This window comes from Podarcis pityusensis (assembly GCF_964106645.2).
Source record: "Podarcis pityusensis genome assembly, chromosome: 13".
Classification (NCBI taxonomy): Eukaryota; Metazoa; Chordata; class Lepidosauria; order Squamata; family Lacertidae; genus Podarcis; species Podarcis pityusensis.
Window position 1 is genome coordinate 27,557,421 of NC_138038.1, and position 23,681 is coordinate 27,581,101.

General features: G+C 45.8%; 2 protein-coding genes across 5 annotated transcripts; both read right to left on the minus strand.

Annotated features, from left to right (window-relative positions):
* Window positions 1-1,474: 1,474 nt before the first annotated feature.
* Window positions 1,475-7,420, minus strand: ASB16 (ankyrin repeat and SOCS box containing 16). 3 transcript variants are annotated; one of them, XM_080978439.1, is made up of 5 exons: window positions 6,988-7,420; window positions 5,655-5,922; window positions 4,056-4,548; window positions 2,750-2,833; window positions 1,475-2,065 (listed from the first exon to the last, which is right to left on the minus strand). In XM_080978439.1, the coding sequence occupies exons 1-5, from the start codon at window positions 7,301-7,303 to the stop codon at window positions 1,880-1,882; spliced, it is 1,347 nt and encodes a 448-aa protein (XP_080834565.1). In that variant the 5' UTR covers window positions 7,304-7,420; the 3' UTR covers window positions 1,475-1,879. The 3 variants fall into 3 exon arrangements, with proteins under 3 accessions (XP_080834565.1, XP_080834564.1, XP_080834566.1); XM_080978438.1 differs by having other exon boundaries at window positions 2,750-2,863; window positions 6,988-7,418; XM_080978440.1 differs by lacking the exon at window positions 2,750-2,833 and having other exon boundaries at window positions 6,988-7,418.
* A 1,903-nt stretch (window positions 7,421-9,323) lies between these two features.
* Window positions 9,324-22,800, minus strand: HROB (homologous recombination factor with OB-fold). 2 transcript variants are annotated; one of them, XM_080978414.1, is made up of 10 exons: window positions 22,644-22,800; window positions 21,921-21,971; window positions 20,562-21,677; window positions 18,682-18,765; window positions 17,501-17,641; window positions 16,463-16,571; window positions 14,875-14,960; window positions 14,044-14,193; window positions 12,029-12,248; window positions 9,324-10,742 (listed from the first exon to the last, which is right to left on the minus strand). In XM_080978414.1, the coding sequence occupies exons 1-10, from the start codon at window positions 22,653-22,655 to the stop codon at window positions 10,669-10,671; spliced, it is 2,043 nt and encodes a 680-aa protein (XP_080834540.1). In that variant the 5' UTR covers window positions 22,656-22,800; the 3' UTR covers window positions 9,324-10,668. The 2 variants fall into 2 exon arrangements, with proteins under 2 accessions (XP_080834540.1, XP_080834541.1); XM_080978415.1 differs by having other exon boundaries at window positions 22,527-22,778.
* Between the last annotated feature and the right edge of the window lie 881 nt (window positions 22,801-23,681).

The window sequence follows — 23,681 nt, forward strand, 5'->3', positions numbered from 1 at the left end:
AGATCCTTTGCATAATTACATTTAAGCCAGTATATTTCATACATTATCATAGATAGCTTTTTAGAAGAATAAACCTTCTCAAAGTAAAAGGAAGGAATAGTTTACAGCCTCAAAATAAAATAGGAAAAAAGCCTCTTCTTCTGTTTACACTCCCCTTCTCCAGCCAGTTGCTTTCTTTTCCATTTGCTCTGGGCCTTTAACCTTAGGAAGATATGGCTCAAGTTTAATGGGAGGCACAGGGTTTTATTTTACTATTTACCAACTCTTAATTATGTAGGGTCAGTGTAACCTTGCTCTCAGCCTGTAATTCCCTTTTTACGACTTTGAGAATTGTTTTCTGCTATAAATCAGGGGGCCCCCTTGTCCAGGAGGATAAACATCTTGCCAAAGTACTTAGGCAGCTGGTCTTCTGCCTGGCATAAAACATTTGAAAATCTTTAAGCTCATTTTAAAATACAGACCCTAATCAAACTATAAGCCTTGATAAAAATGCAGGCTATGATTAGATGCCTCAGTTGCCCTCATGGAAACAGAGATCGAGAGACAAGGGGAGGGAGTTCAGCTCTGTTAACTCTCCTAAAACTTTTGACAGCCTTTGATATTATCAGTCCTACTATCCTAGTGGTTCCCAGTTGGGGATCCATGGACCTCAAGGGGTGCACGTAACACCACACCCACACACCCACACCCACCGGTTTGTGGCACCATTTGCATAATAAAAACCACCATAGATATATCAAAATTTTCAAAAGTAGGGGGTCCATGGCTTGGCTAAGTCTGCAGTACTTAGCTAATTTGGAACCCCCGTCCTGGAATGAATATTAGGGCATAGTGGCAGGGGGCATGCACACTAGAACACGTTGCAACAGTTCCCTTTCTAGGTTGATGGCCACTTCTATTGTTGACGGCAACAATCCCCCCAGGAGTTATGCTATGGCGTTCCACATGGCTCCATTCTGAACCTCTCACTGCTTAACATCTGCATTAAGCCACTGAGCAAAGTTATATTGGTATCCAGAGCAAGGTATCCTCCATCTGCTGCAGAAGCAATATATCTCCTTTTCATTGTATTCAATAAAAGACTTTGCCCAAGGAAGGGCACATGCATCTCACGGTTGCGTGCCTTCTCGTGAGCTTTTCCAGCAGGGTATTATGTGGCACTGTCTTTTGAAATAGGCTCTTCTCTTATTTTTATTCTGTTTTTGATTGTATTGTCATTCAGTATTTTTTATTGTTTAAAAGTTTGCTGTGATAGCTGCCTTTAATATATTTTAATACAAAATAGTTGATTAAAAGAGGCAGGTTATATAAATAGATAGGCAGGTTAATAACAATGATGATGTCTACGACAAGGTGTTGCGGGCAGGAGCTAGAACATTGCAGCAAGAGATTTTGTTACACTGCTAGATACAAAGGGGCATCTTTGACTAACATTTTGATAAGAGAAAACAGATAAAAGCAGACACAAGCTAAATAAAGAAAATAATCAGTTTAATACTAATCAGTATTAGTGCAGTCAAAGATTATATGGTGAAAGGGCCTAACAGTACATCGTGGGGCAATTATCAGCCATTTTCAGACCTAAACATAAATATAAATGTGTTAAAATATAATTAAAATAATTTAGATTTAAAGTGTCAGGTGCCCAAGTGCTCATGCAGGCCCCAGGTTCTAGGGTGATCCTTGACCACTTCAAGATGAGAGAGCAGGTGGCTGCTGAATATACCATTCCCAGACAATTTTACATTTCACCACAACCTTATTAATCGTGCTTAACGAGCAGCCTCTTAAATCTGGAGAAATGGCCACTTGGAAAAATAAGTATGTCATTCTGAATTTTTGACTTCTATCTTCTTGAGGCCAGTGTATACATTCCTCATCACTGGAGATAGCCCTCCAGTGGGAGATGCAGGTAGTCTTGCAGAGAAGATGGCAGTTTCAACTGAGCAATGCCCTGATGGCATTGCGGCCCCAACTGCTTCCGCACAGCACAACGGGCCAGATGTTGCAGAGGGCGAGGCTGATTCACCAGGTAGATGGCTGAATCGTAGAACACCTGATGCTCCTGTCAAAATGCAAAGAAAAGTAAAATGAGGCATTGAACGCACACACACACACACACACACACCACAGCACCAGGCTGGTCCATGGAGGTGAATTGGGTACTGCCCCACCAACTGCAGTCTGCCCTCAGGCACTTCCCACCAGCCTGCCTTTTTGCTTACAACCAGGCTAGGGAAGTGGTCCTGGCAGTCAACTCCCTCCTCCTTAGTCTCGGTGTTGTCACTATAGAAGTCAGCAGCGAGGAGGAAAGGCGCAAACCTAGAATTAGTTGGCTCTGCCTGTTATTAGCCCTGGGTCCACTGTGTTGGCCTCTCTGCCTTCTGAGTCTTAAGACACATCAGCCTCCACTGACCACCACGAACATAATCCTCTCATTCTTCTCCCTGAGCCTTGGGCTGAGGCCAATAGGAACTGCAATAACTGGAGGGCCACAGGTTCCCTGTCTCTGTAGTAGCAGAAGCAACCAGGCAGGCATGCCATACAAAATCTAGGATATTATGATAGGGCATACAGGGTGAGCTCCTGTTGCTCTGTCCCAGCTCCTGCCTACCTAGCAGTTCGAAAGCACGCCAGTGCAAGTAGATAAATAGATTTTGCAGGACAAAACAGCAAGCCTTGTGATTGCATAAGTGTGTGTATATGTGTTTGTTTTTGTGTTGCATTACATTCGATTGGAGGAATTTACCTGCCACACTTCAAGAGGCACAGAATCCACCCAAGAATCACAGGGTGGGATCCGGTCATAGGAATTTAGAACAACTTCCATAGCCTGAGGTGACAAGGCACAAAATTTTAGCATCTGAAGGCAAAATTACCAAGGAGAGAGAGAGAGAGAGAGAGAGAGAGAGAGAGAACACATGTGTGAGCATACTGGAAAGAAAAGAAGAGGTAGATTCTGTTATTTATTTAGAAATATATATATAAACTGCTTAATGGAAAAACTTGCTTTAAGCAAGGTACATAAAATAATATAATTATCAATCCCGCACAGATAAAATCAGAGCAATCTCCTATGCTACATCCCTTGGAAGTCTTCAGCCAGAACTCCTGTATTATCACAGTGCCTAAAAATAAATTTAATTCAGTATTAAGAAAGAAAAAGAAAAGAAAACAGAAAGATTCCAGTTAGGACTTCTGAGTATTTCCAGGGAATTTTCCTTGGCAAAGGAAGGCAGAAGAGAGATACATTCTAGCTCTTATAAACTTGAAAGGATGAAATCCAAAAGACCAAGAGGGTGCATATATCAGAGACCAAGATTTCAAGGGCTCAGTAAAATAATTAAGCACAGTATATGTAATCCTGGGTATCTTGTAGTACACATTTTTAAAAGAAATGTTTAGAATACATATGGCTGTGGGAAACTGTTTAGGAACATGCTGGCAAAACCTGGTGGAAATCTCAGGAAAAAAGACAAGTGGGGGTTGCAGAGCATGACTTCCAATAACCAGGAAGTGGGACATCAGACTCCTGCACAACCCCTGGTTCCACTCCTACTCCCAGGGACCCCTTCTTCCATCTCCAGGCCCCACCAAGCCTTGATTCTCTCATATCATTCCTTTCCTTCTATTTACAGACATGACTTACGGAGCTGTAGTCCAGAACATCTGGAGGGCACCAGGTTGGCCAAGGCTGCCACAGACAAATGTTCTCCTCCCCACCGCCTAAGGACCAATCCAAACCATGTTGCTGCCTAACCAAAGACTAAATACTCCTACCCACTTTGTTTCCCACATACTGAATGGTAGGTTAATTTACTACTGCGCTGACAATAGGAGAGAGTGTCCTCCATCATACAAGAGGACAACAAGGTAACTTAAGGGGCGCAAGGCAGACCACACCCTACAAACAACTCTGCCCTCCAGCACCTCTTTGCTACCCCAAAGCTGCTTAATGTTGTGGCCAGCCTTGCCTTCTCCTAGTGGGTTGAATGTACAAAAAAGTTCCCCAATACCAAGGTCAGCCAGCAGCTTATAGAGGTGGCGACCCTTACCTTGGGATTGATAGAAGCAGCACCATGGTCGAGCAAGGTGGCTATAAGCCTCTCAGGTTGCCCCTCCAGGTAATCTTCCACTGCTTGCAGGGCACAATCCACAGGTGTGTAGCCGGCGCAGTTTCTAACGTTGACCTGTGCCCCGTGCTGCAGCAGAAGCTCCACAATGCGGATGTGGCAGTTGCTGCAGGCGTTGTGCAGGGGCGTGTGGTTCTTCCGGCCAGCTATCCGGACGTCAGCCCCACCTTCCAGCAGCCGCTTCACCACCCGGTAGTAGCGGCCAGCCTCCTCAGGCCTGTCTGCACTGGCGCAGGCCGTGTTGAGGGCTGTCTCTCCCTCTCGGTTCCTGTGGGCAACCTTTGCTCCATAGCAGAGGTAGAGCTTCGCGTGGTCGTCCAGGCCGTGCTTTGCAGCCACGTGCAATGGAGAAGCACGGTGGTCTCTTGTATTCTGGTTGACCAGAGCTCCGTACTCCAGGAGCAGCTGGGCACACCTGGAAAGCACAAGGAGTAGCTGTGGGGAATTTGGCAACCATCACACGATCCAACCCATGGGTGGGTGCAGGAAGCTTGCACAATATTTATCTGGGTAAGCAGCAGTGAACACAGTCTTCTGCCACTCTGTTGTTGTTGTTTTTGTTTTAAAAGAATCAGGACCTATATAGGACATGAGCCTGCAACTGGAAGTGAAGGGGCTAGAGAGACCCTTTTGGCCTAAGTGTGTCCATAACAATGGCTTCTCTCCCTCCAGTTAGATATGCTTGCAAACGATATGGCCTACTTAGCATGACCCATTTAGCTGCCCACAAGGTGCTTTTAGAAGCAAAAGTCAAGTTGTCCACTTGCAACAGACCTTGTGGTTGGAAAATTCCTGGTAGTGTCTGGGAGAGTGACAGGACTCTGGGAATCGAACTCCAAGACCAACAGGAAGACTGAAGGCAAGGTATTCTGTTGAAGCACATGATCACGCGTCCTTCACGTTTAACAATGTACCGGGACTTTATAAATATGTGTTGTGGACTTTTCAGAGTTGTGGAGAGTTGGGTATTAACCTAATCTGTGCCTTCTGCCATGGCTTTCCACCCTGGTGTGTTCATTGGCTACATTCACCCCGGCTCAACTGGACACTTTTCATTAACAGAAGAATCCAGCTTTCTCAGGAAGCGTGGCTGGAGAAGGGTGCCAGTGATTGGGCTTCCACTGCCCTGCAAAGATGCTCTCCACCCCCATGACTAGTAGGACCAGAAAACAGTAGGGAACAGAGTAAACAAAGGCAATTATGCAAAACAAGATGAAACTCGGTGGTTCTTGCTTCAGAATCTGAATTGCCCATGGATTGTAATATTTAACAGCATGCTTTGCATAATCTATTGAGGTAGTACAATCTACCGTACATTTAATTTCGCATGGGAGAAAGGCACTTTTGCAATTGAATTAAGGAGCCCCCTGCCAAGTCCGCCAGGAAGGCTAATTGTTAGTTTCATAGAGGCTAATCGTTAGTCCTATTTGGCTAATTACTTTGCTGCTATTCTGCTGTCGCCTTATTGCTGCAACACTTCAACCCACAAACACACACCCCTTCCCAATTTCCCAGACATACGGCAAAGACTCCTGAGTGGTGCAGAGATGCAGAGGGGCCAGTCCGTCCTCCGAAAGAAGGTTGGGGTTTGCGCTGTAGCTCAGGAGCAGGCGGGTGCACTCTGCGCGGTGGTTGGCACAGCTTTCGTGAATGGCGGCTTTCCCACCAACGACAGCATCAACCTCAGCCCCTTGCAGGAGCAGGTGCTTCACACAATCCTGGTAGCCTCTGGCCGCTGTGATGCACAATGGAGAAGTGTGCTTCTTCTGTGGGGTCAGCACCCACAGCCCTGCAGAAGAAGATTATTGGGCAGGAGGATCAAAAACTGAGAAGCGGCAGGTTAATACTGCCATTTAAATGGATTTGCAATAGGTTCTGGGCAAACAAACAGAAAATCCTTCCCACAGCGCATAATTAGGCTGCCACAAAATCTGACGATAGAACTATCAGCCATGATAGCCAATGAGCGAAACAAATACCTTAATAAATATTTAGAAGCACAGAATTCCATGATTCTCTGGTGATGGGAGCAAACAGCACAGTACGACTTTCTCCATCGTTCTCCGCTGGGGAGCTTTCCCAAAGCAATAGCCTCATGGTAGACCAGCTCTTGAATTTAAGCACTAGCCTGGGTAACCGTTAGTGATCAGAAATTCCATGCAAGCGAGTGAGCATGAAATAATACTGCTGTTTGCCCTGAAACTACTTAAATCTGGGCAATGTGTTGCAGGTTGTGGATTAACGTGGGCCTCTGAGGAAGTCTGAGGAAGTTCAAGGCTATTGCTCTTAAAAGTGTCACAACTTGTTGACGGCAGAGAGAAAATAGCAAACATTTTCTGCCAAAAGTTGCTACTGGTTCCATGTCAAAATACCTATGTTGCAATAAAAGCAATGTGACAGAAGGCTCTGCTTACAAAGAATACCACTTTTCATAAGGGGATTCCAAACTAACCACTTTTACTGAAGTGGCCACATTTTTGTGATTATAACTAAATTTCTGGCTATTCACTTTTCCTGTTTTTTAAAAAAAATTACTGGGCATTTAAAGGGCAGTGAAACTGTTTTCAGGACAGTGAGTGCATGCAGATTATTCGTTTTATATACCTCTGTCATGTACTTTTTCGTCTCCCCACGCCCTTCTAAGCTAAAAAGAAATCCTAATAACAGACCCTGCAATGCTGAATCTTTCCCCAGTGGGACCAAAATTCCTGTGCTCCAACTTGTCGTCCTGCCAGAACCCAAGCCTTGAAAAGTCTCCCACCCCCACAGAACTGAGTCAAAATCTAAAAGGCCAGTGACCAATCCAAGTGACAACCCCTATGGACAACCCCCACTATGGACAACCCCTTCTTACCCATTTCGGCAGACCACACCAGCTCCTCACTGAGGGTCTCCACAATCAAGTTGGCAGTAGATTCATCCTTAAAAATGCTCCGGACTCTTGGAAGGTCTCCTGTGTACAGGGCATTGTGAACAGCAGGATCCCGACAATACTGTGGGCGTCGGGCAAGTTTGGGGAGTGCAGAGAGGCTCCCAAAACTAGGCTGGTACCTCCGACTCACAGACTGGCGAGACGCAGCCCTCCGCCGGTCTTCCCATTCCAGCATTTCTCGCTGCAGACGCAGGGAGCGAAGGGTGGAAGAAGTGAACGTGAAAGTTTCCTTCGACATTCTTCCACACGAGAAGAAAAGGCAGCCAAAGTTTCTCCACACAGGCCTAATTCATCTACCCCCAACCTGTAAGCTGCTCCCAGCTTCAATTTTAAAAGGTATGGTTACGACGCAGTGTCACCAATGGGCACATCTGTTTATTGGACAAACACCCAAGCTTTGCTGTGTCTATAAATAGAAAGGAATAGTCATCATGACAGCAAAAATACTCTCAGTCTCTCTGCAGTGTCAGTTTTCCTTTCTGGATCTCCGTGCAATTAACTTGTTGGTGGATCCTTAGAAGAAAGCTGAGAAGAGTACAGTGATAAAGGAACAAAATGAGGATGGCAATCACCAAGTTTTAAGTATTTAAGCCTTCCTCCCTAGCCCCCCCAAGTTATCTTGTAAGCAAAGTCTGCTGTCTGAAAAATAAATATCAATATGGGAGGGGAAAATTCAGAGCACACACTGGAAAGGGGGATTCTACCCTCTGTGGTCTAAACCTCTGAGCCTAGGGCTTGCTGATCAGAAGGTTGGCGGTTTGAATCCCTGCAATGGGGTGAGTTCCTGTTCCTTGGTCCCAGCTCCTGCCAACCTAGCAGTCCAAAAGCATGTCAAAAGTGCAAGTAGATAAATAGGTGGGAAGGTAAACGGCACTTCCGTGCGCTGCTGTGGTTTTGCCAGAAGCGGCTTAGTCATGCTGGCCACATGACCCAGAAAAACAGTCTGCGGACAAACACCGGCTCCCTCGTCCAGTAAAGCAAGATGAGTGCCGCAACCCCAGAGTTGTTTGCGACTGGACTTAACTGTCAGGGGTCCTTTACCTTTTTACAGCTGTTTAAAGTGGTATGATACTGCTTTAAATGTGTAGTGCAGTTGCTGCCAAAGACATGACGAGTCAGCTATCCAAGGATTTATTTTACAAATTGCCACCTGCCTTCTGCTTATACCATGGGAAAGTAATGTTGCCACTTCACTGAATTTAATTGCCCATCCATTACGGCTCGCTTCCTTATTGCTTCCTTTAGCTGTGCAATCCAGCTTTTATTGTTTAAAACTCCCACCTCTAACCATTGGCTATGCTTAGCTGATGCTGGTTAGAATCTGGAGGGCCACAAGCTCGCTATCCTGATTTTGTGTCTGTCTGCTTGCCAATCCAGAGGCAGTCTTTGATAATTTGATGCCCCCAAACAGATCTTCTGAATTATGGATCTTCTCAATTTTGCACCCCCTTCGGCTCGGCACTGTGTGTGGGAATTGCCCTCACTGCCCTAAATCCAGCACCGGCCTATTTGGAACCTCTACCACCAACCATGTGTATAACGGGCAGCTGAGCATATGGCATTTGAATGCTAGAACTCGCCCCATAACACTGGTCTAACGATTTGCAAACCTTATCCCAATTTGAGTTGGCTGGGTACCAACATGAGCACAAAGAGGACAATGTCCTGTCCCCAGGAAACTTGCCAAGAGTCGGAGATGGTTGCCGCCTGCTTTCTTTCTGGCATTTGCTAAAGATGTTCCTGTTTACCAAAGCCTTCGATGTAGCAGTTAGAAACCACTTTGCTGTATTCTTTTACGTTTATTATTCATGGCACCATTTTTATCTTTTGTACACCACTTTTGATATTCACAATCATTAGCAGTATCTTAAGTGTTTTAAATAAAAATAAATAGGGTGACATTTGGTCAGCTTTTCTTGAAGCTTGTGCACAAACAGTAGTTAGTGTACGTATTTTCTTCTTCCATTGTATCATTTCCTGATCTGTACTTGTTATTTTATGCACAGAGGTTTTCCTCTTTTTATTTGTGATTAACTGAAATATCTGTTTGAAAAAAGACTCCAGGGGCTGTATTTTTTCCCTCCGACCAATCTGACAGTGAGTTGTTCTCTGCATGCCACGGTATTATAGTTCTATAAGCGTAGCTAAAAACCTAATCTTGCAGGGGATGACGGCAGCAATGACACACATTTCTTATTATACACTTATGAGACCATCTCTGAAAAGTTCATGTGGACAACCAGTTCCAACACACCAGCTTTTGTCATTTGAATAAATTTATGAAATTTGATCACATACATTGACGCAACTGGTCAAATTACCACAACATTGACTGCAGCACTTTATGGGAAGAAAAAGGCATTCCATTTTTGCTGTTTCTGGTTCTTTATTGCCAGCATTCTGTTTTGCTCTAAATTTCCCAAGGAGACAAACAAGAAAAGCTGGGTTTATCCAGCTTCAGTATCTCAGACCCACATTATCCATGTAGTATATGGAGGTGATTGTATGTATCCAGGAAGCTCTATATGAACAGGGGATGCTCCTCACTTCAATATGTAGAGAAGTGCAATCAGGCAATGGGTATACGGCGCCAACTCTGAAAATTGAGAGGTAGCGGGGATGGGAGGCTTGTGGTCCTCCAGTTCAAGAGCTTCCATCCATTAGCCAATCAATGACCATTTGCCAAGGGGGCTGGGGCTGATGGGAAGTGGAGTCCAACAACTGGAGGATCACAGACTCCCCATCCCTGCTTGTGTGAAGTAACCAGTGCGCATATAAGTGCCTCAGTACTAGGAATTGCTGCTACGACATCCAGAGTTCAAATTGGCATGAGCTACCTGGAAGAGAAGGTTACTTGCCTTTCTGGAGCCAGATCTCTAAGTTAATATGTATAAAACATATTATGCACACACTCCCTTTAAAACCCACAATCAAAATGTCAATCGCAAAGGAATAAAAGGTAAGGATTAAATAAAAAGATACAACACGCTCAAGACCTTCCTTTCACAAACATCTTTTTTGCAAGGTTCTATCAGCAAAAGTCAACTTCACACATTTTGCTAACTGCTTCCATCCGCATAAGATTATTATTTGCATATTGCCTCTGACATGGTTTGTGACAGAGTACCGAAGCAGGCATCAGGAGAGATAGTGTTTCAAATCGGAAGGGAACGACAGCTGCTTAACGTGCTAAACGACCGTTCTGGCTGGTTTAAACATCCAGGCAAAGCGCCGTGCAGGCAGAAGTAGGTCTGGAATAAGGTGTGATGCTAGGTGTGCACTGCCAGATACCTTGTTGCTTGGAAGGCTGTGCCTTTGAACAAATGGCAGGCTGCAGTAAAATTAGTAGCAGGAGCTTAATGTCCAATGCTATTCCTGCTGGGGCTCCCGTTTCTGTCCAATTCCATCAGATTTGTTATCTGTCTTATGAAGGAGCTTCTTTCCTCCAATCGCAACCAATGTTGATAAAGATGCTGAAGGCAAAAATCTCAAAGATATGTGCAAGGGAGTCAGACTCACTGGGCAAAAAAATCTCTGCAGGGCTCAGGACAATAGCCATGGTTCTATGACAGCAGGTCCTCTTACTTGAGCATCAGTGAGCAATCATAGATTGCTTTGGGCATCAAAGTTGGAGAAAAAGTCATCAGGTAGTTCTCCAAGAAGCTGGTCCAGGTCATCTGCATAGGAAGCATGAAAAGTTATTCAGGCTGCAGAACAGGAACTAAATCACCCCAGCACCCCATGCACGGGTTCCTATTTGCACATGAGATTCTCCAAAGATCAGGGGCTGCCCCATTCTCTTCAGCCCATGGGAAAGCTGTGCCCCTGGGAATAAAGGGAGAGGAAAGAAAATATTGCAGACTCATTTAGACTCAGTGAGCAAGGCTCTGGTCAGGGCTTAGTCCAGTCTATGCTTCAGACACATAGTGCAAACACAACATTTCACAACCAGTGAAGAATTCATCTTCTGATAATCTCTGCACCATCCCCACTTTTTTTGGGTGGGGTGGGGCTCAATTATTGTTGTTATATATATAAGGCAAACAGTACCAGGGTGGGTAGAATTATCACTGGTTCAGATGACATGGCCCCATCTATGCAGTATCTCTGCCAACCTGCATTCTAAGCAAATATAGTCCAGTAGCACCATTGTTTTAGCCGAGGCCCAACATGCTTATGTTCCTACTCAGCTGTGAATATCCTAGGAAGCGCCTCTTTCCACGGCCAAACATTTTCTACTTTGCATCTGTGTTTCATACATTTGACCTGCTTCTATGTTTCAGGTTTTCCAAAGTATTTGGAATTTTCTGGGAAGGAACCGGGGTGAGTGGGCAGGAATGCAGGTAGACAGCAGTAGTCATGAGGAAGGGCAAAGGAGCAGCACAGAGGCATGCAGCTTCACCCCTTGGCAGCACAAAAAACCCTGGTCAATCTCTCTCTGCTTTCTAAGCTGTTGCCAGATGCTGTTTATCAAAGTTCTCCCCGGGCAAGGAGGGCTAGCTTGCCCGTTTTTCAAAAGGTATTTTCAGTCCCCGGGATGCCAAGTACCTTATTCTATCCTTGAACAACATATCCGCTTTTGCTGCACACTCTCAAATCAGCGGGTGGGATGCAGTGCTCTATGTGTGGCCACTGAATGGTCACACACAGGGCTCTGCATGCCATCTGCTGATCCGAAAGTCATTAAGTGCTTGGGGAGCAGCGGGGAGGTTGGCAACATGTAGTCCTGTAAGCTGCATCTGGCTCAGTAGGACTTTTCTGTAGTCCATCTTGCTGGTTATCTTTCCTGATCATTGGCCATGCTGGCTAGAACTGAAGGGAACCCAACAACAAATGGAGAGCCACAGGTTCCCCATCCCTGATGCAGTCCACACTTCCTATTTTCCTTGTTCTGGAGGAGGCAGTGGGAAAAGAGAGACAGAAAGGCATTATCAGTCCATTGCTACTTAAGAGTTCTATTTACCCAAATCAGTTGTTTCAGCCTTTGGGGATGGAAGGTGCAAAACTGATTTGCCTGCTCCAGAGACCCCTGGAATTGATGTCAATGATGACCCTTTATCTAATGCCGATACGCGCTGATAGCGGTCCTCATCCATCTCATGTCCTCCTTTGTTCCTGTTGTCTGTTGTAGTCATGGCAACGGGGGCGTTGGTGGGAGGATCCTGCTGGAATTCCGGCGCAGCCTGCACTTGCAAGGTTCCAAGAGGCCACAGAGAATGTTTGAGTTTAGCATCCTTCATACTTTTATCACCAAGCCACGGTCCCATATCATAACTGGCTCCCAATATCAATTACAGGAAAGGATAAATGGAGCTTCCTTGTTATCAGGACACCAACAAATCTAGCACAGCCCTGTAAGAGTTGGGAGTCCAACATCATCTCAAGGACCACCCCAACCCTGGTCTGCACAGCTCAGTTAAAACAGGTGTAGGGAACCTTTGGACTCTGGGATGTTGCTGAACTACAATTCTCAACAGCCTTTGCAAGCAAAGCCAATGGACAGGAATGATGGGAGTTGCAGATCAGCAACGTCTGGAGGGCCAAAGGTTGCCCACACCTGAGTTAAAGCTCTCCGAGGTCTGAAGCAGGTGAGATCTAGCATGGAGTTTGGTACTTGAGATGCTAGTATAGGCAGAGGCTCAGCCAGAGATATTCTCAGTAAAAGATCATGTGCTCTACTAGTGAAGTAGTATGACTTCTCCAAGTGATCGCACACGGCCTAAACTTCAGAAGGGGGATGTGATTTGGGAAGAGAATGAGAAGAAGAAGAAGTTTGGATTTGATATCCCACCTTTCACTCCCCTTCAGGAGTCTCAAAGCGGCTCACATTCTCCTTTCCCTTCCTCCCCCACAACAAACACTCTGTGAGGTGAGTGAGGCTGAGAGACTTCAGAGAAGTGTGACTGGCCCAAGGTCACCCAGCAGCTGCATGTGGAGGAGCGGAGACGTGAACCTGGTTCCCCAGATTACGAGACTACCGCTCTTAACCACTACACCACACTGGCGTAGAAGTATGCACTGCAGGGGTGCGACTAGCTAACCCTTGGGGTCTCTTCCAACTCTATGATTCTATGAACAGTGATTACAACTGGAACAGATCAATCATCTACTGATGGGTGTAGTGGAATCCCTTGTCTATCTCACTCACTCAAGCCAATTCCCTTGAGTGGTGTAACTCAGTGGCAGTGCATATACTTTAAATGTAAAAAAAGGGCTTCAGGTCCAATCCCCGGGATCTTCAGGCAGGGCAAGATTTGTCTCTGCAACCCTGGGGAGCCAGTTCCTGTCACTGTAGAGTAGTTAAGTCTGATCTACATTACTAGTGGTCTGACCTGATAGAAGACTGGTTTCTCAGTGACCTCCAATTTCCTCTCACGGAGCAGGCCCTTAGCTGCATAGGAATTAACCAAGGCAGCAATGGCTGCTTCCTCATTCTCCATATCCATCCTGACTTTGGACAGACCTGAGCACGGCGTGTTTGAGAAGAGGGAGCTCTCTTGTTGCTTCTCCCCCCCCCTTCAACTTGAACGTTTTGTTAACATTCAAGCATTTCCTCATGCATTTTACCTTAGCGGCTGCTATTCCCATTTTACAGAATTTGCTGACAAAGTTTTAAAAGAGAGAGAGAGAAAGAAATCGGCACTAGAGCAGTGGAAATACTGCATCAAGATACACTTCAAAACTCACCTATGTAAACTAAAGAAAATAGGAATTTAGGCAATTTTTCCAAGTTAAATTAGGATGCAGAATTTGCTAAGTGTGGGAAGAGGAAAGGACCTATGCAGGGCCAGTCCCACCCCACCCTGCCCCCACATTTTAACAGTTAATACATCGCATATGGCTGCCAATCTTAATGAAATACAGCATCCCAGTAATTAAGAACAAGTGCCTCCATACACTTTTTTTTTAAGAGTATCCAGAGTACACACAGCCTCTCCTATATCCTAGCAATTGTGCCAAGGAGAGCCTGCTCCTTACCTGTGTTGGCTCCATCTGCATTCCTCCCTCAATCTCTTGGCATAACTGAGGGGTCTTCTCATTGCTGAATCCCGGAGGATATATCTTCACCAAATTACTGGGTGTCACATTGAGGTAGTGGTTGCGATAGGATGGGGAGAACACACCCACCTGTGAAACCCAAGGTAGGTATCAATACTGCCTATGGTACACGGCACAATTGACTATACTTTAAAAAATTAAAAAATAAAAATAAATACAACAATAGAGGGGCAGATGTTTCATCGCTGGGAAGGGGTAGTTCACAACCAAAGAATGAAATATACAACCCAACTTCTAAAAACAAGGAGGGAGATAATACTATTTAATTGGTGTCCTGGACCAGCTCATCTGAATGCAAGAGGTTTGAATAAAAGTGACGCATACAATCTCCAGAAGTAAGATGGACTAAGTGAGTCTCTAGAGCAAAGAATTCTAAGACACCTTTCTACATATTCTCATGGACCTCATTTAGAGCACCCAGATAATAGTAAAGAAAGCTCTCTGGGAGTAGAAGGAGGAACATTCCACCATCCAATGGACAATCTTTGGTAGATGGTTCCTGACTTGTCAGTTCTGCTTTCAGCTGACATTGGTTGCATCTATTTGACACAAAGCTAGAAGGGGTAACTTGTTTTTGTGTTAATCTGGAGGTGATAACTGCACCAGCAGGGGCACAAACAAGCAGAACCATCACTCAAAAATGTCTCTGGATCCCCAGTAGCAGGTGGTCTTAAATACCAGTTATTCGCTATAATTTTTTTGCATGGAAATGAAAGCTCACCCAGCCCTTGATTTCTTGTTTTCTAGTACCTGCTTTAGCAGAAGCACTGAACCAGCCTTAAATTCACTTTGTTTCTCCTCCAGCAACAGGCGATGTATTGTGCCCTGCATTTCTCCTGCATGACAGAAGGCCAAACCAATCAGGTACAGGAGCACTAAATATACAGTGAAGTCAAAGAGGAAACACATGAGCGTCACACACCAATAGCTCTCACTGCCCTTTATACAGGAACACAGAGATGGGAGGGAGAGCCCAGCGAAGGAAGGGTCCCAAGCACTCAACACCAGCCACATAATTTGCCAGTGACCTGGAGCAAAGAACAATTGGTCCCAGGCAAATGCACATATCAGCCCCACCTAGGCTTAGGACTTCTAAGGACAACTTCAGTGTTGCCTGTTTATTCCTTGTGATGGTCAAATGAAAACATATCCTAGGAAGTCAAGAATGTGGCTGTGTAGGGAGTGGCAACTAAAACAAACTATACTGGAGAGGCTTACAGTGAATGTTTATGCATGAAAGTTAAGAAGCAAACCATCCCAAATGGCCTACTTTTTTTTTTAATGCCCTGTTAGTATTACCTGGTAGCATAGAGCACCAAGGTTTCAAACTATGCCCACAAAAAACTGGTGCCAAAATGTCAGTCTGGAACCTCCATGTACATTTGTGGGACTAGCTCAACTGAGAAATTGCCTCAATATTTGCTGGACTGCTTGTTCCCTGGCAGATGTTGGATTTAAATCGGGTGAGGAACCTTTGTCCCTCCAGATGTTGCTGAACTACATCTCCCATCAGCCCCAGCCGGCATGGCCAATGGTTAGGGATGATGGGAGTGGGAGTTCAGCAACATCTGGAGAGCCAGAGGGTACCACTGGGAGTCAAAGCTGAAAAATGAACAAAAAGACTACTGCCAATATAAATTGTAACTGGAAATGCCAAGGATTAAATTGTGTTTGTATTTTTTTGTTTTGTTTGCGTTTTTGTTCGGTGCAAGTTGCTTTTTACCCAGTCTTCTTTTTTTGTTATTGTCCATGCAAATATGTTTTACATACGTATTTCCAATAGCAAAGGGAAAAAAGCTTAATTAATATTTGAGCAGTCCATTGAAAACTAACTCCCTCCAGCCATTGCCTTTCTTCTTGCTTCACTTCTGGCTTGAGAAGCCAGCCTGCCTAGGCAATTCTCCCTCCCAATACCTATTCACAAATTTGTCCAATTCTTTGCTGGCTCCAAAGAAGTTTTTTTTTTTTTTTTTTTTTGGAAAACCCCATGTCACAACTATCCAGTCGCTTTCCCTCAATCTAATGAAAAGACAGCACTCTCCCTCTCCATCCTTCACCATCAACACAAGGGGTCAGCAAAACACACAGATTTGCTCAGGGCTATATACAAGCTCCATTGTTAGGCTAGTGGAAGCCCGTGCAACAATTCCCAGTAGCACAATGTGCCTAAAGGACTGTACCATATTTAGTCAGAGTCAATTCAAACACCCAGAAATGAGTCAGACGGTGGCCATTAACAAACAAGGTTTGCCCAGACACCACAGGCAAAGCAGAAACGCCCCACCAATAATGCATGCAGAAGAAGTAAGTCACGACACTGAACTCTTTTCATCCTTACCAGTAGGGTCTTTGAACACGGCGCCTGCGTCAACGTTGGTCTGCATTACTGACTTAATCATCACGGCCATGTTAGGAACCTTGTTCTTTGGGAGCTGCTTCAGGGCTGCCTGCATGAAAGAGAATGAGCAAGGGAAACGCACTATTTGTGGGAAGTCAGGGTGGCAAATCTGAGACAGGATTGTATTAACTTTTGAGATTTGAGAAAAGATGCCTGATCGCCAGAGCAGCAAAGGATATGGAAGAGGCCTTCTAATATATCTTTCTTCCTGCCCTTTGTTGTACGGTGACACACAGCGAAAGGACAGCTGGCCAAAGAGGCCTCGTAGCTCGCTTCCTGATGGCTCGAGGTTGGTGGAGAGGACGACAGCTGAACGTCAAGCAACCGCCCACACCTCATTTATCGCTTGATGCGCAGCAGGAAAAGAGGCAGGAGGGAGAGGCATGTGGGAGTTGCCTAGCAACCCACCATGTTTACCTTCTTACCAGACTAGGCCTGCTCCGGGGGTCTAGTGCGTGTCGGGGGTGTGTGAGCGGCAAGCAGTGTATGTCCCAGGGCGTGTGCAGTGAGCGTCCTGGGGGTAGCCACAATGGCACCCCCCCCCCGATGGCACCCGGGGCGGATTGCCCCACCCCACCTTTGTTCACCAGTGCATGCAAACCTGGTGCAAGCGGTCCTACCAGAGGTGTGGACAGTTATTCCCAGCTGTGTGGAGCAGATGTTGGCCTTCCCTGAGCTGAATTTAGAGTGAATACTAGTCACCAACACTTCCAAGGTGTTATGGAGGAACTTCTGTATGTTCTTTTGAAAATATGTTTATATGTATTTAAATATTTATATGTATACTGTACCCTTGCAGATGGATAACAGTATATATCCCATCCAGATTACTGATAAGGTTATCCATGGCTCCAGTAATATTGCAATACATCCTTGCTTCCAGGCCCAACCATTTTATCATCTTTGGCGTTTGCACTTCAAGAAGAGATTCTTCTTCAAGTGAAGTGGAATTTTCCCACCTGCAAAACCAAACTTTACCTTACGAAGCACCATAACAACGCTGTATGTCCTAAGGAAGCAGGACGGATCTCTCTCGTCCAATCCCAGTTCCGTTTTCATGGCAGCCCAAGGGCCTCTTCCAAATTCGTCTTCTATTGGCTGCTGGGAAGGAGGCATCTCCTAGAGTCGCACACACAATTCCAGGTTAAAGCTTACTTTTCACCTTACCTTTGGGAAAAGCACTTAGTCATTTTGAGACAACATTATCCATGGGAGCTGTTTTGCTCTACTGGGTGCAGGTCATATTGCTTATGCTCCTTCCTCTGCTCACTCCAGAATCTCCTCCTCGCCACCTCACCCTCTCTCACACACATTAAAACATATAAAAGAATAGTTAGAAGAAACATCTCTATTGAAGCAGAACGAGAAAGTGTCTCCACGACCAGACGTATGAAAAACTTGCTGTAGTCCAAGACATGCAAGGGCTGGTTTGGGTTACTCAGTACATGCCCAGAGGCATCTTTTAAAACTACCTGAACCCTTCCCTGACAGGGCTTGTTAAATGTTGTTTCCAGGACTGCTCTGGCTCATGAGGTGAGTTTCTGCAATTCATCATCCTTAATATTGACCTTATCAGTACAATGAGAATAACCAAGTGACGCTTGGAAGTACTAGACTAAAGATTTCAAGATTTTCCATGGATGAGTTAGTTTTTCTTTTTTGAAATACAAAGAAGGGATGGAAACTTGCAGTTTTCTCCTGTAAAGGTCATTCTGCACAGCTGCTTCAGAGTTGGGTTTTAAAAAAATTAATAGCCAGTACAGGGCACCAATTTTTACTAGGACTACAGTGTTTGGAGGGGTGAGGTTTAACTATTCCCTTCCTGCGCTTGAGCCTGATAAAAGTTACCCGCCCCCAGCTTGGCTAGCAATGCCCTGTGGCACCAATGGGAACAACCATCACCATTAATACAGTAGTTACACGGTAAGGAACTCTTTATTGGCATCAGGACTGCGAAAGGCAGGGGCTAAATCTCCCATTCCCATGAAGTTTGGTTCCAATGAAATTCATATCCCATTAAATGAAAAGACACCCAACAGGGTTTGTAATCGTGCGCTTAGCATCACAGCTGGGTTCTCAGAGGCAATGCAGAATTTCCAGTCCCCATCTGCAGCATGACTTCTTCTATTAAGAAAGGGAAGAGTAGAACCATGAATTACCTCCGTCCGCAGCTTTGCTAGAGCCCCATGAGTTGGTGTCTGTGGAGCTGTAATGAGAATCTCTTCTAAGTTTTTTCCATCAGGCTTTTTTAGGGAACAAGGAAAGGAAGAAAATCTAATGAACACAAATTCTTGCCAGAGTTATGGACTCACCTTAAAGTAAGATATCCAAAGGTAGGTAGATCCCTCCCACCCAGCCGCATTTAAAAAATGAAAGCTGAGATTCTCAGGGTGCTGAATGTGGTAGTCTGGGCCCAATTCTGTGCTCCCAAGGCAGTTACACAACCCTACCTTAACACTTTAAAGCCCTAAACGGCCTCGGCCCAGTATACCTGAAGGAGCGTCTCCACCCCCATCATTCTACCCGGACACTGAGGTCCAGCACCGAGGGCCTTCTGGCGGTTCCCTCACTGCGAGAAGTGAGGTTACGTGGAACCAGGCAGAGGGCTTTCTCGGTAGTGGTGCCCACCCTGTGGAACGCCCTCCCATCAGATGTCAAGGAAATAAACAACTATCTGACTTTTAGGAGACACCTGTTTAGGGAAGTTTTTAATGTTTGATATTTTATCATGTTTTTAATATTCTGTTGGGAGCTGCCCATAGTGGCTGGGGAAACCCAGCCAGATGGGCTGGGTATAAATAATGAATTATTATTTATTATTATTACTTATACTGTAGAAACCATTGGCACAGACTAAAATTATTAGCTTGACTTCCTGTCCTCCCTGAGTCAAAGCTATGTCCCAAATCAGGAGAGAATGTACAAGTTTTCTTTCTATATTCAATTTCCCTTCAGTCCCAGTCAGAGGTCACTTTTTAGTGATTTTTGGATGCGGAATATTTCAGCAAAAATATTTAACTGAGGTTTCAATTTAATATTTTATCCTTTTTCTATATTATTAATTTCATTAGCATTGTTTTTCTAAGCCACCACAGAGCATTTGTATCAGCAGAGCAAAAAAAGTTATTTCACCTGCAGGCACCCCAAGAAGCATTCAGTGAATCCATATAGGGAGATAATTAGTAATCCCCATCACTAGGATAACCATATAGCAGCCATTTTGGAGCAGAGAAAACTTAGGGAGGATGGCAGCTTTTATGCCCCTTTTGTGACATAGCAACTGTGGATGGAGTGGAGGAAAAAAGGTAATAATATTTCACAACACGCATATACCGTATTTTTCTGCGTATAACACTCCCTCGTGTATAACATGCCCCCTATTTTGGGGGACTCAAATTTATGAAAATGGGGGAAGATGACCCCTGTGTATAAGACGACCCCTGTTTTTAAACATTAAGATAAAGGGACCCCTAGCCGTTAGGTCCAGTCGCGGACGACTCTGGGGTTGCGACGCTCAAATCGCTTTACTGGCTGAGGGAGCCGTCGTACAGCTTCTGGGTCATGTGGCCAGCATGACTAAGCCTCTTCTGGTGAACCAGAGCAGCGCACAGAAACGCCGTTTACCTTCCTGCCGGAGCGGTACCTATTTATCTACTTGTACTTTGACGTGCTTTCGAACTGCTAGGTTGGCAGGAACAGGGACCGAGCAACAGGAGCTCACCCCGTCGCGGGGATTCGAACAGCCGACCTTCTGATTTGCAAGCCCTAGGCTCTGTGGTTTAAACACTATTTTAGAGTAAAAAACCTAGTCTTATACATGGAAAAGTACGGTACTTCCAAAGCATCCTCACTCCTTTGTACATACAGCAGGGGTGGCTAACCTGTGACTCTCCAGATGCTGCTGAACTGCACCTCCCCTCAGCCCCAGGCAACATGGCCAATGGTTAGAGCCAAAGGTAGCTGTAGTTACTAGCTGAACAGCCATACACTCCCCATCGCCAACATAAAGATTGCCCTATTATCATGCTGGTCCTCTTACTTGATGTGGCAGAATGCCAGCAGGTCCCGGGAAGCGCCGCGTCTTAGCCCGCAAAGGAACTTGGGTAACTGGCTCTGGCATCTTGTTGGCTGCTGTGACCAAACGGACAAGGTGATTGGTGACCACAGGTGACTGGAGGTTTCCGGGAACTTTAGGGTTGGCAGGTGAAGTCTCCATAGAGGTTGCTGGGGGACCATATGCAGAAAGCAGCTGAGCACCAGAATTGGCTGTTCTGGACACAGAGCAGCTCTGATTGGGCATCCATGGTTTGTGCGGCCTTGTTGGGGTACTTGCTGACTGAAAAGAAGAGCAGGGTCTAACCAGAGGCAAGCATGGGCTGTTGGATGCGGCCGTGGGTTTTTGCAGAGATGCCTGAAAAGGCCTGAGCACCTGGCAGCTGGAGTTTGAAAGGGCACATGTGCTGCTACTTAACCCTAGGCGAGACTGAGACAAGGAAGCGTCCACGGCAGGAGGCCTCAAAGGCAACTTTGGATAAGTCTCTGCCGGCTGGAGATGGCTGATGACCTCTACCACAGGTTGTTTCCAAGTCTTTTCCAACTTTGAGGTCTCTGACCCAAAAGAGTCAGTCAATGCCAACGAATCAACCACTCGTGGTTTCTTCGCTGTTGCTACACTATTATCTCGCATTTGCTCCCAGGACATATAGTTGGACCTGAAGGACCCCGGATACGACTGTGTATCAGACTCTTCCAGATCCATGCACGCAGCCAATACAAGCTCGTTGTCAATTTCCTCATTGCAGGGGACACCCCCAATGGGGAGCTTAGCTGGAGGCTGCTTCACAAACCTGAACCTTGTGTCTGAAGTGCCGCTCGATTTACATTCAGTTGCAGTGGGTGCCAGGTCCTTCTGAACTGTGAAGCTGGTTGCCAGAGGAGTCTTCTGGTTGCTTTTGACATTACCTTCTCCAAACCTTAGCCTGGAGCAGTTTTGCACCTGCAAGACTGGGGACATGGTCACCCTTGGCCCTTCAGAGACCGGAATGGTGGTGCTGGGGGCTCTCAACCCAGTTGAGAGGGGTCTAAGACATCTTGAGCTATCTGTAGGTGGATCCAGGGCTTGCTTCTCCACATCATTCACAGCTGACAGAAAATCCTACCAAGAACAGAGAAACAGAATGCTTGTCATGAGGTGCCATCCCTCAGCTTTGTACTACATGAACATTGTGAGCCTGAGAGCCCATGAGGGCTTAAGGGTATCTTTTGTTTGCCATTTGGCCAACAGAGTTCTTCCATCCAAAGTCACATGTCCATCTGAAGTCGTCCAAAGTACACTTCAGCCAATAAGTAGAAACCTTTGCCCTCTCCACCACACCCAGATTCACAAATATTCTCTTACCTCATCTTCAAAGTCTGCCTCCACAGCAAATAGCTTCTGTAGACCACAGGCCTGTTGGGTGAGGGGGAGAAATAATAACTTAAAAAAATTATTCTATACTACCTGAACTTATACTACCTGAATTATTCTAGCTACATGCAGTTTTTGTTCCAGCACAAGTCTGAGTGGGGTTTGGGGGTTTGTTGTTGTTTTGGTACACCACTTTAAGTGTCTCTTTCGGCTGAAAAAAGGAGAATCCAAGCATTCTAAACAAATAAATACATAACAGGCTTGCCCCTTTTTTTTAACCTGACCATCTTCCACCCACAAGGAAGAGTTTTGAGATATTCAAAAGACTGCCTGATAACTTTAACGTTTTTTATTACTATATCTTGCATTGTGTTAAAAACAATGTTTCCCGGGGTTTGAGGGGAGTGTAATAGCCTCGTCCGTCTGCTGCAGCAAACACAAGAGAGTCCTGTGGCACTTTACAGGCCAACCCCCTTATTATGGGCTACAACGTCATGGGCTACAGTCCTGCTGCATGGGCTGTGGCTATGTGTTTATAAGGCATTTGTCCTCCCTCTGGACTGCCCTCCTCCCCAGTCCCTCCTGCCCCTCTATTACCATCGTGGAGGCAGAAGAACCAAAACTCCAGGGTTAATACGGTGTGAAGAAACAAGGACGACGCAGGGATGCAGCGAGAGAGGGAAGTCCAGCATCCAGGCCCGCACCTCCGCTCACCGAGCTCTGCATTCGAACTGGCCGCCTCAAAGATGACGAGCCGCCCAGCCCCCGCCCTTCTTCATTGCACCTGCGCAATAGCTCGTTCTCTCCCTGCCCACAAAAGGGCAAACGCTTCGTTTCCTTGACTACGCAAGCGCCTAGAGCTTTCGCCCACTCAGCCCCCGCCCGGTCGCCATAATGCGGCGCTCTTCTACTACGTAAGCGGGGGGCTGAGTGGGCGAAAGCTCTAGGCGGTTGCGTAGCCAAGGAAACGAAGAGTTTGCCCTTTTGTGGGCAGGGAGACAACGTAAGCGTAGTAGAGCGCCTGTTCTCGTTTTAGGCAAGGAGGGGATCGTCAACGTTTTTTGGCCGCTTGTTAAAATAACCTGGTTTGTCTTTAGCGCGCAGGCGCCAAGCTTCCGCGGCTCGTGTCCGTTCTCTGTCAGAGGGGGAAAGCGTGTTTCTCCCCACACGGACGTAAATAAGACCGTTGGGAAGAGGTCGAGCTCGTTTCTAAAAGTTACTTTAGTGTTAAGCAGTTTGGACTCTATGTCGTCAGATTAAGCTTTAACGTGGGCCAAGGTGTATTTTAAATATCAAAATGCAGCTCTGGAGCAAGTGAAGCACTGTGCCTCGGAGCATATCAAAAGTTTTTTTTCTTTCACTGAGTAGCACGTACTTCTTTGGCGATCACTCGTAGCCAGTAAGATTGTCTTCCATGAACACGGTTTTAACAGTGAGTCCGTAAGTGACTGTGGAGGCCAATTCTGGATCCACACATCCTTCCACAGTGGGAATATAGGTTTCCGGGCGGGAGTTGATCACGGTGAGGGTTTGCCAAGAGTGCCTTCCTCTTAGCGCGTTTCTCCTTTTCATCCTGAGTTCGAGCGTCTTCAAAGCCCATGACACCTTTGGTAAAGGCTGTTCTCCAATTGAAGCGCTTGCAGGCCAGTGTTTCCCAGTTGTCGGTGTTTATACTACATTTTTTTAGATTTGCCTCGAAGAGAGTATTTGAACCTCTCTTGTTGACCACCAAAATTACGCTTGCCATTTTAA